Source organism: Lactuca saligna, chromosome 9, assembly GCF_052625555.1.
Source record: "Lactuca saligna cultivar CGN05327 chromosome 9, ASM5262555v1, whole genome shotgun sequence".
NCBI classification, from domain to species: domain Eukaryota; kingdom Viridiplantae; phylum Streptophyta; class Magnoliopsida; order Asterales; family Asteraceae; genus Lactuca; species Lactuca saligna.
Window position 1 is genome coordinate 17,710,753 of NC_136425.1, and position 16,308 is coordinate 17,727,060.

Genomic DNA, 16,308 nt, shown 5'->3' on the forward strand with positions numbered 1-16,308 from the left:
TCGAGTATGATAAGGATTCAAGGATTATCTTATTGGTTGCTTAATGGATAATCAACTAGATAAGGATAATGACTGAAACCCTATCTCTACACCTATATAAACACCCCTAGGGTCATGAATTCGTGTATCCCTTCCTAAGAGGTCCTAGATACGAATTCTAACCTCTCACTTCTCTCTTTATACCTTCTCCATTTGCTTATGGTGTTTGTAAGCCATTAGAGGAGTGACACTTGTGACTCTAAGCATTCCAAAGTCAATACAAGGAGATTTGGGATTGTTATTGCTACATAACAATCAAGGTAACACTATAAACTTATTCTCATGTTAATATGATTATATGTATGCTAGAATTAGGGTTTGTAGTCTTGGATTCAAAGCATGTACAATAGAGAAACCTAGATCCAAGCATTAGGGTTTGTATGAGCACATAGGATGTCTTATGACCAAAACCCATCACTTTACTCATTAAAATTAGCTAATAAGGGAAGAAGATAAGTTGTGCACATAAGGTGCTCGATGAAATGCCTCAATTCAAAAAAATGGAACTTGAATGCTTGCAGTTGTAATCTTATACGAATATAATGTCAGATGTCTCATTTTTACAGTTAATCATCAATGAATACTCCATGAGGCTAGTCCGAGAGGAGCAAGGCAAGCAACCACAACAATTCAGGTGAGGGGAAAAAGCCAAGAGGCTGCTGCCTCTTTTGATTTAACCGGAAAATACAACCCCATCCTGGTGGTTATTCTTTGTAGGGAACGGAGAAGAAGAAAGGGAAAGAAGGAGCAAAAATCAGTTCATCAATTTCAACAACAAAAAGTGGGTTCAATGGAGGTTTCTTGGGTCTTGATTTATTCAAAATTCAACAACTAACGATGACTAGAAAGGTAATTTTTTGTAGTTGTTCTTGGTCTTTGATTTCACAAGCAAATTAAGCATTAAAATGGTACTTTTGGTGTGGTAATACTTGACAAAAAGGAATGAGAAAAGAGATGAATTGAGGGTTGAAACAAAACGGCAACAACTATTTTCTTATATTGATTTGTGAATATCAGTATATTTATGTGTGAATTTATGTTTGAATGACTATATTTATTTATGAATAACAGGATATTCATTTGTGAATATCAATGTATTTATGTGTGAATTTATGTTTGAATGACTATATTTATTTATGAATAACAGGATATTCATTTGTGAATATCAATGTATTTATGTGTGAATGACTATATAATTATACATAATTGTTTCTTTAACATTTTTGCAGATACAATGAATAAACATACATATAGTGGGATGTGGGAGATTTACCAAAGAAACATGTACACCAATACCTCTTTCGAAAGGAGCACGAATGTGTTTTATTCATTTATAATTGTAATTGTAGTATTAGTTTCCGTGTCAAAAAAAAAATATATTCTAACTTAATCATTTACTATTATAATTATATTCTTATATGAATAGAAATGTGTTTTATTTATTAATATATGAGTACCATTTTAGTTGATTTTATAATCTTTTTTTCGGGTTTTATTCATTTATGATTTTACAAGTGTATTCATAAATACAATTGAGTTAATTCATTTATAATTTACAATTTTATTCATTTTTAAATGAAATGTATAAATCATTATTTATGAAGATACTTTTTTTTAAAAAATAAATGAGGTAAACCGATAAATTATTCATTATTTTGATATTTGATTTCTAAAAATAAAAACATAAAAATGAAAAATGAAATGAAAAAAACGTTTTCTTAGATAGATATTAAATCATGATTTTATTAATTATTGGTTCATTAAAGAAAAGAATCTAAAAATGAGATATTTTGGGTAATTGTCATCATAATCACTAAAATTTAGAATATCATAATTTAATTAAATGGTAAAATTCCATTTATGCCCTCATAAAATGATTGGTTTACAATTGTTTTCGCATTCTCAACCTTTTAAGTGTTCTCATTTGATCCTCTCCCTATATATATATATATATATATATATATATATATATATATATATATATAATGGATTGTTTGTATTTAAAAATATAAAAAATTAAAAACCAAAAAAACATATTACATGAGGGGCCATAGCCCAAGTCAAATTTGTTTACATTGTGGTACGATTGTTTTAACTGTTTTACGTGCAATCATTGTAAAATAGGGTACGGTTAAAATCCCCTCCAACCGTCTTCGCCGCCTTATCAGCCAATAGGATTGGTGTTATCTCTTCTTCAAAAAAAAACTCATCGGTTATCTCTCCTTCTACTACGCCCCTCAATCTATCTACTCCGATTTCCAAAGAAACCTCTTCGGCAAAAGCAGATGACGTCTTCTTCCGATCAGAATCTACCACCTCCTCTATCGATTGCCGAGGTTCCACTGTTGTCGAAAGAAGACTGGCGGTTGGAAGTTTGGGGTTGGGCGGGATCGGAGATAGAAGGAAAGCAAATAGGACTGACAGCGGCGGTGGCTGTATGTCATTTTTTTTCTATGCCGTCTGGTTTTAACTCAAAGAAACAGGAGAATGAGAACTCCGATGCCGAGAAAGTCAACGTTTCAATTGAGTGGGGGCGGCGATGGGTTGATCGGTTTGCCTGGTTTAGGATTAGGTAGTAAACAGAAGAGGCTTGCTGAAAATTTACTGGTAATTATTTATTTATTAATTTTTTTTACATCAATTTTTTAAGTTATAAGAGCTTTCCTATTGGCCATGGGAGATCAGAGTAATAGATCTTGTGTGCAGAAGTTCCATCTGAACCTACCCAAAGCTCTTACAAGATACCTGTCGATACCCATTCAGGGGCTCGGCTTCCAGAAAGGTCTGTAATTTTCATTCGCTTTTTATTTTGTTGTTTTAAATTACCTTTTATACCATTTTTTAAGAAGAAATTTTATCAGAGAATCTAAACATACTTTCTTAATTATTTAAAAAACAGAGTAAAGTTAATGATTGAGGAGATGAAAGCGAAGAAACAGGTTTACGTGAAGATCTATTTTCTGCTGGCAGAAAGTTTGCAGAATTTTAGAATGTATGTAATAACTATTTCATTTGTAAATTGTAATCTTTCTATTTATTGGCTTCCTTGAATTCACGTTTGTTTCATTGAATTCACGTTTGTTTCATAGGTGTTGGAGCAGATACTTGGTGTGCTTATTAAGCTTGTGAAAGATTTGAAGTTACAACATCAACATAAATACGTGAGGAACCTCTTTCATGTTTTCTTAATAAGACATGATGATTTTTTTTTATTCTTAATTTCTAATTTAGGCTAATTGCATAATAAACAAAATCTTGGTTTAAAAAAGCGCAATGCGCACTCATGCGATTAAGGTCCGGGAGGCCGATGCGCGAGGCTGATGCGCTGGCAACACGTAGGTGTGGCGCACAAGTAGTAACTACCAATATATGTTTACGGTATACTAAAAAGCAATAAAAATATAAAACGAAAACCAAATATAAAAGTCATGTAACCAAATGTAATGATAATTGGTTAAACATAATGCAAAAACCAAAATGCAAAATGCATGTTTACCATAGTCAATGCAAGATGAAACCAAAATCTAATGGTCATGCAAAATGAAAACAAATCTAATAGTTATGCAAACAGCAAAATGAAACCAAAAAATAAAGACCCTAAGTCATCCTTCATCAATCATCATCAAAGTCAAACCCAAGCTCCATATCCATATCTCCCTCCTCATCACCAGACATGCCAATATCTTCTTCTATCTCTTCATCAACCAACCCAAGTCCACTAGATCCAACTATTCCTTTTCCTCTATCATCTCATGATGCTTTGGTTGCATAAAAAGGCTCATTTACCCCTGAGGCTTTTTCCACAGCATCCCAAGTCAAATCTTCACCCTCAAACACTAAATTATCATCTTTATCCTCCTCTAATCTCCCTAACAACCACTCATTGCTCTCATCTATTTCATTCAGAAGGATAGGATCAACATTGTCCTTTCTGTTGGTTCTACGATTCAAGGAACGATTGAACTTCACATAAACCATATCATTTAGTCTACTCTGTGCCAATCTATTCTGTTTTTTTGTGTGAAGCTACAATGAAAGAGATAAAACACATTAGACATTTCATAGTGCATGTGTAATTAAAAAAAATAAACTAAATGTCACATAACATACATGTTGAAAGACTCCCCAGTTTCTTTCACAACTTGTTGCACTACATGTGAGGCTAAGCACACGTAAAGCAAAGTTTTGCAAGTTAGGGGTTGAAGATCCATATAATATCCACCACTCAGCTGTAGGAAACAATGTTTGAAAAAAATGTTAATCTAGCTTCATAATTATAAATCTATAATATTAATATAATATAATTAACATTTAATCTAACCTGGTGCTTTTGTCTTCCTTTGCCTGATTGCCATTTTATTACTAAATAAAGCTTCTGCATTTGATATGTAGCTAATTCGGTGGTTATCTTGTATTGGATACTAGAATCTGGAACCAATCTCTCAATGCAAGCATATAATCCAGTCATAACTTCTTCACAAGAAGCATTAATTTTGTTATCATAGGATTTAAGTAATGTCCAGCTGCATGCAAGGGTCGGTGAATATATTGTATTAAATAATGTTTTAAAAAATTTGGCAAAAAAATATAAGAATATATTATGATTTTTTTTTTCATATTTATATAAACAACTTCAACGACTATTATTGTAATAAATTTTGATTTATAAATTTATCAAAAATATCATGTTTGTATCATCGAATGTTTTTTTTTTTAAGTTTTGTAATTTTTTTTCAAATTGTTTATCATTAATAAAGTTGCAAAAAATATAAATTAAAAAAAAACTTGAAAAAAATAAAGATGTATATGTTTTTTTAGGCTAGAAGATGTCAGAAGATGTTAAAAGACTCTGGTCCACATCTGCGCCAAGAAGAGGGCGCGCATACATTTTTAGGTCTGCAGTCTTTAAAAAAACAAACAGTCTGCGAAGGTTAATGTCTGCGTGTGGTCTGCACGGTGCAGACAGAAGAGGTCACGCAGATCTGCAGACAAAAAACATACACTACCTTATACACAAGAATCATCCCAGCACTGCATAAGATAAGGTAAGATTGTGTTTTCTTAAAAAAAAATTCTCTTTGTGATTTTAAAAGGGTATTTTTGTAATTTTATGGTAAATATCTTGTGGAAGCCACAGAAGAAGCTTCACTTGCATACAGCAAGGTTGTATGTTGTTTTTTTCCATCATTTTCATATGATCACTAGTGTAGGACAAACAGTGACTCATTCTTGAACTCTTGTATGTGCAAAAGACGATAATGCCCTCATGAATTGACACAATTATACGGATTTGTAGGTGACACGACTTCAAGAATATCAAGGTGTTGACCCCCATTTTGACACAATCGCAAGGCATATCAAGAAATAGTGAAGGTAAATTAACAATTCATTAATGAGAGTAAGACACGTCAATTTAATTAATAAAATGTTAAATTTGAGTTAAAACCTGTAATTTTTCAGAAGCTAAAGAATATGCAATGGATAATTCACCAAGTGGACATGGATCTCAACCGATTACCCTTGAAATAAATTGGGTGATTTGCTCAACCTCATCTTTTAGCTTCTTATCATTTTACAGAATTCTTCATAGCTGATTTTGCTATCCTGTCAGGGTCATAATAGCATCTCATACAACACTCTATTCAAACAGTATGATTCATTTATAATAACTTGCATAGTATAACTTACAACATTCGCATGAATTTCTGATATTATATCTTCAATGGTGGCCTCATCGCCCATTTTATTATCTTCCAACATTGATTTTAGATCATCTTTTGAAATACATCTGGCATAAATCCCCATCATGATCCAAAAGGACCAAAACTTAGAAACGATAAATATTTTCAATAAAAAATGTGGTTGTGATTAGGCACCAGGTGTCCTTAGGCTCGGTCCATTAAATATTACACCCTTCATTGTTTTTTGGTGTGTGTGTTTTGTTTTTATGTGGTATATGTGTGTTGTGTTTGAAAGGTCTCACTTGACTAAAGATAACCACTTTCAGTCAACTTCACAAGCATCAATCTTTAGAGTTGATTGGACATGATTACATACATGATTACTTAAGAAAGTGTACAACACAAATGAATAAAACCATAAATAGCAATGCACTTTGGGTTTTTCTCAAAAAGTAAGAAAAAATGCATCAAACATATAAACAAATTAGGTAAATTACAAAATTGATTAAGTTTAATTTCGTAAATTGTTGAAAATCAGTGATTTTGTTTGTATACATTTAAAAAAACCGAATTTATTGCAAAAATCCTACTTAAAATATTTCGGTAGGAAAATTAGGTCGGGGGACTTATTTTTGTGTTATATAATAGGTCATAAAAGCTCCAATCAATCACTAAAAGAATTTTTGTGGAAAGAAATATGGCCTCTATATAACACCAAACACCTTTTAAATAGTATTATTTTAACTGTTTTTAGTTTTTTATTGTTATTCTTTATAATTTATAATATTAAATTATGTTTTAGTGTAATTTTTTAGTGTGGTTGGAGTTGAAAAGAGTTTTGGTGTTAGTTTTACACAAAAATAGTGTAAATGCTGGAAACCATGACAGGTATGTACTACCCTCAAGCCCTAAAAATAAAATCAATTATTTTAAATCCCCTTTTCCCTCTTTCTATTCAAAATATTCTCCAAAAACCCTAATTTTTCAACCGTCTATACCACCGCCCTCTTGTCCCATTAGTGAACCACCGCCAGCCTCCCTACACACGCGACAACCGGCGACCTCACCACAGTACGGAACCGCAACACTCACGCATATCTACAACTTGATTATTGTAAGAACACCTCTGTAATCTCTATGCTAGTTGTTGAGATTTTTTCATCTATCTGTCGTTGACATTCAATCAATGTAATCTTTGGTTCATCACTTGTGAATTAGGTGGGTCATCTCGAAACCCCTCACGTTGGAGCATTCACGTGGTACCACACTTGAAGTATTCACTATCCTAGGTGAGTTTTACTTTTCTTTCGAAAAAACCCTAGTTCTCAAGTTACTTTTATTGAATTTTGATCCATATGCATGCTTAAATGATTAGTTTTTCTTTTCTTGGATATCACTTGTACCCAGGAGCACCATTCACACACATAGATACACTAAGTGTGCCATTTGGTCATCAAGTGTAACCTTTACTTCTAGGTAAGCTTGGTTGTTCCTTATATAACCCTAATTAGTTGATGTTTTCATTGGTCTTTACATACGTGATCATTCTTATGTGGTTCTCTCTACATTGGATAGTTGTTGGGGTTCTCTCTTTACAATGGCTCTTAATGCCATAAGATATTGGGTGGATTTAAAAAATGCGTTAAAGTCCTCTGGAAAACTACATGGAGATGTAGATCCGTCAAGTAAGGGGTTCAAGGCTCTTCAAGTCATACTTTGAAGGGGAATTTTTAGAAAACCTAAAAGTATTTTTGTATTTTGATCTTGTAGGTGTTACAAAAAATGACACGTTTGACCGTATCAGGGAAGATTCAACGAGTATCCAGCAACGTCTCTTCAACCTTTCAGCTGAGGTAAACTGTTCTTCAATAACTATAACTATAAGCTTAAAAAAGGTTAGAATTAGGAAATGTTTAAGTTATGTACAATGTCCGATTATAATAAGTTAAGTTATGAAGTTAAAAGGATTCAAAAACAGTTGGTGTCAATTCCATCAAAACTTGCAATATAAAATCAATCAAGTTAGGTAATACTGCCTCAGACCTTCTACTGGATTAATTGCTTGAATCAACATGATTCATTTAGGATTAATTGCAAAAACAGAAAGTACATTGCTATTTCATGTAATCAAGTTTACTTTTTTGCAATTAACCCAAAAACATCAAAGAAAGTACGTTGCCCTCTGTTTATGTTTTTCCAATCTTGATCATTTTAAAATATTTAACAATAATTAAATTTTGTAAAATTGACAACACATGACCACATGGTTCAATAATAGATAGTACCACAAGGACCAAAAGTGCAAGTAATTTTCTTTTTACACCAAAAGAAAATGGTACTATTCTTTTCACAAATTTAAAGACTGGTATGTTGACTTTTGATGGCCCCGGGAGCAAAAAAACTTTAAAATAGTATTATATAAAAGAAAAAAAGAAAAAAAAATAATAAAATAAAAAAGACCAAACCGAGAGAGCTCTCTATAGCTTAGGGACTAAAAATGAAATTTACTGAAAATTAAAAAACGAATGTGTTTGAACTAAAACCTGCACAATGTGATGATCAATCCTTTTCAAGTGATATGTATTTTCTTGGTTGGAGTTAATTCACATGTACTTGCCTTGATTTGGTTAACTCAACTGGTTTGTTGTGATCAGGTTCTAACTCACTTGGTTTGAAACCATACTCGTCCATTGTACTCACATAGTCAAGTAACATATGAATCAAAAAAATAGTGGAAAATATGTTTATGGAAAGCCAGGTGGTAATTTCAAGATTTGGAATAATGTAATATATATATATATATATATATATATATATATATATATATATATATATATATATATATATATATATCCCATGTGCATAAAGGGACAAACTTATACTATGATCATAGAACAAATAAACATAGCTCACTAAAAAGGGAATCAAACAAAAAGGTATATTTCATCAACAAAAGTATCTATCTACACAATTCTGGAATATGATTAATTGCCAATATTAACTTTAATAATAGATAAAGGAAATTTATTTATATATGCATTTTATATTTTGAGTGTAAATAATAAAGTAAATGCTAAAAGTGGGTAGAACTAAGAACTAAAAGAAGTGCAATCTTATTGCTTCCGTTTTTTGCCTTAAAGATGAGTTTATGTTTCAAAAAAAATTTATTTCTTTACCGTAAGTTCCTATCACACTTGCACAAATATTAACAAAATCACACATTATGATAGTCAAATAAGAATTCTAAAGCAAAAAAATTGTGTATACATACACTCCATCCTTTGTTTGTCTCCTACACTCCTTGGAAATTGATAAACCCCCACATTTCGGTTATCTTTTTGGCCAGGGGTAGAATGGTCTTTTATGGTATTATGGTTGCTATTGGCTGTTTTGTTAGTGGGAAGAGCACCTGAGTATGTTGGCTGTGATTCCCTTTTGTCTTGTCTCTTGTAATAGTATATATAGTCCTTTGTTTTAGAATCAGTAGCTGAGAATTGATTTGTAAAGAACTTTGTTCTTTTGGAGAGCCCCTTTCCTCTCGAATGACTGGGAATTATCTTAATATTATCAAGTAATTTTGTTAGTATGTCGGGAGTATACGATAGATTCAACAGGGGTCTATCAGAAATGTATATGATTGTGTCAGATTATCATTAGTACTTATTAAGTGCCAATTTAATGTTCCATTCTCTCCACCCTTGAAAATATATGGTTGTTCACAAAACAATAAATATCAATATTTTAACTTCATAAAATAATTAAATGATGCAGATATGGGCACTACTTGTTCATGTCCTAAAATTGTAAAAGGCCAAGAAGTGCAATAATTTTGTTAAGTGCAAGTAGTTTGCTAAAGGAACTTGATCACTCCCTATGCCTCTGTCCCTTTACATCCCACCACCAATGAAGGTTGATTCTTTCAAACCAAATTCCTTGACTTTTTACAAAAAAACTTTCCTCAATTATTTTTCCTTCTTTTTCCCTAATCGTGTTCTCATTTTCTTAAATATAAGCCCTGGCTTGACTTAACAGAGAGATTTACCTGTTTATCCGGTGTCGCAAAGATAATTCCATTTTTGAGGTGTATAGGAATGGATCAATGGAATCATCATTAACATTGAAAACACCATAATTGATAAATCAGATTCTAAGATCTAATTTCCATATTATTATTTAATATCAATTTGAAGAGGAATTTTATATAATAAAAAGATAGAGTAAAAGTTCACCTTTCATTTTGTACCCCGTCTTGTCTTGTCTTTCTAACAATGGGGATTGCACCATATATCTAAAGGCTTCATCTAGAACAAAATAAAATAATAGCTAAATAATTGTTAGTTTTCAATTTCCATCTATAAACATAAGAAATAAAATATCATAATGAACAAATAATATCTGCTTCCCATGGAAGTTGAAGGATTTTCCATTTTTATGTGGCTCATTTCTCTCATTTCCGTTAATACAATCATTAGTTATCATATGGGGTCGATCAATTTGGTTTATAGAGGTATTTTCTGTCATGAATAAATGCTAATATGAATTTCTTTTTAGTGTCTAGGACCTCCACTACCTGATCAATGTCCATAAATCCCTAACCTGCCTAAGAAGAATATGCAAGACAATCTAAAGAGCCATAAATTGAAAAGATTTACCTCATTGTATGGTGAACATAATCACCATTACAGAAAATAGCTCAAAACCCACTGTAACACCAAAAGTAAAAGGTGTAAGCATTATTGTTGACTCTAAAGTACAGGGAATGCACTAACATTAACGTTATAAATGGTGCTGTTTTGTTGTTTTTTTACAAATAAAAGCTATTAAAATGCAGTTTTTTATTAATATTGTTATTTTTATTTAAACATGTAGTTTTTTTTTTTTTTTTTTTTTTTTTTTTTTTTTTTTTTTTTTATGAAAAGTAAAGTTCTTTTGTTAAAAATTGCATTTTTTTTAACAAAAAGTGGATAGTTTTAACTTTTAAATGACGTTTGTTTGTAGGAAGAGATATTGAGACCAGCTCTAGAAAGGGATCTAGCAAGGAACAAAAAACTGGAGAGTTTTAAATTGATTGAATTAAGGTTAGTTTTAAGTTTATTTTTAATCTACTCTAAAAAAGGATGTTTTTTTTTCGTCACATGTCACATTCTCATTCAATTTGCCAAATGTTATTTTGTGGTTATTTTAAATTAATTTTTTTTTCCACATGTCATTTTATGAGCTTTTCTATTTTATTAAATTTCACATAATATTTTAATGTAATAATTGCAATAATTATAGTAATAAATTGATATCAATTTTATTAATAAACTTACCTTTAAATTTTAAAATTCTCAAATTAAAGCTCTGTAGTTTTTTATGTTTATTTATTTAAATTATTTGTTTAAATTTAAAAAATAAAAAACATTTCAGTTATAATAATTCATTTTTTTTCTTATTTTCTTATAAATTCAAAGTTCTCAAATATTGACTTTTTATATTTAATTTTTTTCTTTTAAATTAACCAATGTAATGCATGGGTCTCCCAATTAGTTATACAAAAAAATAAAGTTATTAACAACTATGATGTTTATATTTCAGGCATAGAGATCGTCAGAACCCAATCAAAATCAATTTGAGTGACCAGTCAACACATAATGCAATTTGTCTTATAGATATTCATCTATGGATTGCATTTAACATGAGAAGTAATACATTAGTTTATTATTAGATACCTTGTTATATCTTTACTAATATGTAAGTTTTTATTTTTATAAACAGCCTTGCGTAGAATAACTATAATTTCGGGGACTACAAACCATAAAGGGGTACAATTTTGTTTTGTTTATTTTACAGTATTATTATATATTAATTAACTATCTATGTTTTTTTTGCAGATCGGTGATTACTTATTTGCAAAAGATGTCAAAATCGAAGAAAAACCGGGCGTTTTTGAAATCACATTTTTCTTGAAATATAAAGACTACAACTTTGATAATGAGATGGACTGGGTTGATGATCAGACAAATAGTTGGGAATCGGTTTTAGAGGCATTACTGCGATGTGGCCAACTTTACGTGGGTGTCAACCCACTAGGTTAGTATCCTTGACATTATTTTTGTTGTTTATTGCAAAATAGAAAGTAGGGATGTAAAATCCAATAAGCTCTTATTTGGGTTGGGGTATTTAGAACCAAATAAGGTGTTATTTGGATAACGTGGACCGAATAAACATAATATAGATACCCACAAACCAAATCGAATTGCTTATTCGGGCCTAATTCGGCTCGGTTTAGGATTTCGGGTCAAATTCTCATCCCTAATAGAAAGAATCAATAAAACTATTATTTTTATTGTAGATATCAGAAGAAATTTAGAAATGAGAGATCTTATTCAAGATTTAGAACAAATTGAACGTCGTGCCAATTCTTTGGTCGAAGAGGTAATAATTTTGATCTTAGCGATATTCAGTTTTTTCTGTCTCCTTTTTATGTACACCTTTTTTCTATCTTCTCTTAATGCAGGCCTCTAAATATTACAACGAAGGAAGTTTATTTCTTGGAAATCAAAAGATGGATGAAGCAGAGAACTTAAGAAAGGAGATCGAGGTCGAAGATGAGAAAAATTACTTCAAGCTACTACTATACAGGTTTTTATAAATTATGTTTCTGGTTTTTTATTTTTATTTTTATTTTTTATTTTTTAAATCTATATTTCTAATTTAATGACCTCTTTAATGAATCCTTCAATTCAGGAATATGGAAATTACCAACAAAATCACGATTGATCTTCATGGACAATTTAGATATGAGGCAATGTGGTTTTTGAAGCTTCACTTGTGGCTGTTCAACAATTTACGTAGTATGATCATTAATATTAGTTTATTTAATATCTTTTCATGTCTTTTTGTTTAATTTTTTATTCTTTACAACAGCTGGAAAGGAAATTGTTGTGATAACGGGACATGCTGAAGATCGAGAAACGAAACCGGTTTTGAAACCAATGGTACAAGTATTTTTTATTCAATTTTATTTTTCAATACTTAGAATAAAAGATTTGCTTTTGTTTTGTAGGTCATTGGTTTACTAAAACGATATGGAATTGAGCCTAAAGAATAAAATAAAGGCACCTTTGTTATCACACTTCCTTCTGAAGCGAGAGATTTCAATTTTGCATTGGACATTTCCGACTGTACAGATGTGATTGAATTTTGATAACAAATATGCTACTGAATTTCTTTTCTCTGTTTTTCCTAGATTGATAGTAATTCACCAAAACCCTAAATCAATCGTCGTCACTGAAAAAAGACCATTTCTTGAATTGATGCTCACTCCTCCTTCTTCCAAACTACCATCACACCAGCAACATCTCTTCTATCCGTTACCACAACCCTCTTGAGGCCTCTGTTACTACCACCCTCCCGACGTTGCCGTTACCACCACCGGTGGCCGCAACCCCCTCTGCCGCCCTGCTTCTACCTTAAGCCGAGACAAGAAACACTACCCTTATATCTCTGCCACCATCAACGCCACCGATAGACATCATTCACTTGAATTTCAACTCTTTCTCTCACCACCCTTACGATCCCGCGTTCACTCCACCACCACCGACACTCAATCCTGCCATCATCACGCATGTCGAACCTTGGTAACTTCCATTGCCTCTGTTGGTTGGTTCATATCCAGACCGCGATTTCAAGTAAGCATCATTTATATCTCTTATTTTCGACATTTTGCTAAAAAGTTTAGATTTGTTAAGTAGTGTAATGATTTTCACCATGGATTGTGTTGAATTTTTGTTTTGCTTTGTATAAGTTGCCACGATTCTAGAAGCAGTACCGATTTCAGGCCCTGATTTTCACTCTCGATTCCGATTCGAAGGTAAGAAACATTCATATAATTCTTTTAGACCTTTTGTTCGAGTTTCGTTGGTGATCATTTTAACTTTGTATTGATTATTTTTTTTTATAGGATCAATAAACTCTTGCTCCAAAGTGAACCCCTTTGTAGAGGAGCAATCTGATGACAAGGTAACACCTGAATGCTTCGTTCCCTCTCTTCTGCACTCCTTCTTTTCAGTTTATTTTTTTGATTTTCAAGCCTTCATATCTCTTTTCACATAAATCAAATTCAAAATTCAAATCCTCTCTGTTTAATAGTCATTATTGAAATTGCTATTAGGTTTCTCTCCATCACCAAGCTTGACACAACAAATCTGAACTTTTTTATACTCATTGATGTTTCTAAGTAACTACTTGACAACCACTCACCATCACCCTTTGTAAATGATTTGGTATGTCTTTTTTTAGGGTTTAAAAGATGTTTTCATCTTAATCTTTTGTGTGAGGAAAGTGTTGTAGTCGTGTATTTTGTCTAATCTTTTTTTTTTTTTTTTGTTATTTATAGAACCTTCAGTTATTTTCCTATGCTTTAAAATTTACTGTCTTTGCTCGCTTAAGCAATGGGTGATTGTGAAAGAAGTGGACCTGAGTATCTAACTCGGGTTTGTTAGTGGTTTAGGGTTCATAAAAATATAATATTGAATTCAGCCTCTGCCCTAATATCTCTTTTTAATTTAATATGAATAAAGATAGGTTTTCTTCTGCAACTATTGTACATTCCTTTTCACTTCATATTAGAAAGTTTCTTTTCGTCTTTTCTGCAAGGTCATTTTCATTATATTCGCAAGTTTCAATTTCTGAGTTTTTAAACTTGTTATCCTACGTGGACTGCTGATTATGTTTGTTGTTGTTGGTTAGGATGAATTGTTTATGTTCTTATAGATTGTAGATGAGGGAGGGGGTGAAAGGGAATGGCTGCAAGGTGGGCGAGTGAGTTGTGGAGTAGAGTAGAGCCTACATGTTAATAATAATATAATTATTTTAATACTAATAAAAGTTAATAAGAATGTAGGACGTAATGGTAAAATGACTCAGGTACATTTTTGTTTTAACCATAGAAATAAAATAATGCTTTAAATTTGTTTTTATAAAAAACAAAGAAATAAATAAAAAGTAGGACACTGAAACCAAATATAAGTTATGTTTTGTGACCATTACATTGGTCTTTATTCTTATTATCATTTTCTTATGTTGTTTGTAGTTGTAATCTGATATAACTAACATTGTTGTTTGCTCTATTACAACTTCCTGATTGAATGAGTGGGAGTCCATTTGGTAAACCTGTGACCACAAAGTCTAAATGTCTAATGTTGGAACAAACATGAATCAAGACTTATTGTTGTTTATAATTCTTATTGGGCAGTTTAAATTAGTAAATCATACATCATTATGATTTTTTTAGATCCCGCTTTTGGACTCATGGTTTCACATGTCATGCTTTTTATAGGTAGGTTAGACAACATCATCAAAAGTGGCTCTGGTACGAGGGAAAACTATCTTTTGATCTCCCGTTCTCTTTTTGAAGATGGTTACAATTTGTCAAGGTAGTAGACAAATTTGTTAGATATAAAAATTTGGTGCCCGAAATAACTACCCAAAGGAGTTGCTACTGCTCACCGTGGGGTACAACATTCACACAACCAAATGTTGTCACTGTCTCCAAAGAAGGGTTAGTATTTGACGATAATGCAATCCATGATAGCTTAAGTCTGTCGCTAAACATACATGATGCAGAGTCCGAGCTTCCTATTAGACATGAGAAGATGCATAGTGTGGCTGCACTTTTGTTGTGGACAGATGTTAAAAATGAAACAAGGGCTAGCTTTGAAGAGTAAAAACAATAGTCTATCTTTTTCATGTATTCTTAAAAAGGCATGAGAATGCTTATTAAAAATACAATTTTAGTTTTCGTCCACTTTACAAAAAAGCAATAACGTAACTTGTAGTTTTATCTATTAATTGTGATTTCTGCATTTTGAACTTCTACATTATATAATAATTTGATGATAATAATTTAATAGCAATGCGCTTTCATTTCAATATGAATCAGATCATTCAGACTTTCACTTTAGCTAAATGCAAGAAAATAACTTTGTTTCAACTTATATCAAAAACTAAACTGTGTTCGCATCTGTAATGAAAATTTTGTGGTTTGCATTTGATTAATTAGGTTAAAATGCGAAGGTGATTAATGCGAAGGGATGCGAAGGGTGTAAGAATGAAGATGCGAAGTATTTCACAGTAGAATGCGAATTGGGGAAGAAAACAGAAATTTTCAAATATTGTCCCTGGAGTTTCGCATTTTTGGAAATAAATACTCAACTTCGCAAATGGGGGTCATAAAATGATGAAATTGCAGAATTTTTAAAGAGATACACACACACATAGACAACCACACATATATTTAGAAAATTAAACTAAAAGATGATAAATTACAGATTATAGCATTGTCCTTGATTGAGTCAATTTCCTTTATAGGAGTAATATGTTCCATTGTACCTTGCAAGTTAAAAAAAAAAAAAAAAAAAAAAAATTTACATTAAATAGGACAATTATAATCAGCACACAGAAAAAAACAATCAAACAGTGAAGAAGAAAGTACATTGGTAGGCTGTTACGATTAAATTAGACAATTATAATATGCGTTTTTCCAGGTGAGTATTCATATAAAATATTTATTTCCTTAATTAAAACAACAAAAGATATATTTTTA

At 31.5% G+C, this 16,308-nt stretch overlaps 1 protein-coding gene and 2 long non-coding RNA genes across 3 annotated transcripts; all 3 read left to right on the plus strand.

Moving 5' to 3' along the window:
* Positions 1 to 2,252: 2,252 nt before the first annotated feature.
* LOC145014195 (uncharacterized) lies at positions 2,253 to 8,403 on the plus strand. Its single transcript, XR_013665450.1, has 12 exons — positions 2,253 to 2,646; positions 2,746 to 2,821; positions 2,939 to 3,031; positions 3,129 to 3,200; positions 4,858 to 5,084; positions 5,336 to 5,412; positions 5,500 to 5,573; positions 6,536 to 6,834; positions 6,939 to 7,009; positions 7,128 to 7,196; positions 7,296 to 7,405; positions 7,491 to 8,403. It is a non-coding gene; the product is annotated as an uncharacterized LOC145014195 (long non-coding RNA).
* Positions 8,404 to 11,300: 2,897 nt separating this feature from the next.
* On the plus strand, positions 11,301 to 12,795 carry LOC145017295 (uncharacterized). Its single transcript, XM_078975350.1, has 6 exons — positions 11,301 to 11,524; positions 11,594 to 11,792; positions 12,055 to 12,137; positions 12,220 to 12,344; positions 12,450 to 12,556; positions 12,630 to 12,795. The coding sequence occupies exons 2-6, from the start codon at positions 11,699 to 11,701 to the stop codon at positions 12,782 to 12,784; spliced, it is 564 nt and encodes a 187-aa protein (XP_078831476.1). The 5' UTR covers positions 11,301 to 11,524; positions 11,594 to 11,698; the 3' UTR covers positions 12,785 to 12,795.
* A 24-nt stretch (positions 12,796 to 12,819) lies between these two features.
* LOC145017296 (uncharacterized) lies at positions 12,820 to 15,637 on the plus strand. Its single transcript, XR_013666459.1, has 4 exons — positions 12,820 to 13,393; positions 13,510 to 13,575; positions 13,666 to 13,724; positions 15,043 to 15,637. It is a non-coding gene; the product is annotated as an uncharacterized LOC145017296 (long non-coding RNA).
* Positions 15,638 to 16,308: the final 671 nt, after the last annotated feature.

What these genes read in the sequence shown, in the direction of transcription:
- LOC145017295 (XM_078975350.1), top strand. Translation starts at nt 11,699, where the DNA reads ATGGACTGGGTTGATGATCAGACAAATAGTTGGGAATCGGTTTTAGAG. An exon ending in CCAATTCTTTGGTCGAAGAG is followed by an intron (nt 12,138 to 12,219) that starts GTAATAATTTTG and finishes CTCTTAATGCAG; the next exon opens with GCCTCTAAATATTACAACGA. An exon ending in GCTGTTCAACAATTTACGTA is followed by an intron (nt 12,557 to 12,629) that starts GTATGATCATTA and finishes TCTTTACAACAG; the next exon opens with CTGGAAAGGAAATTGTTGTG.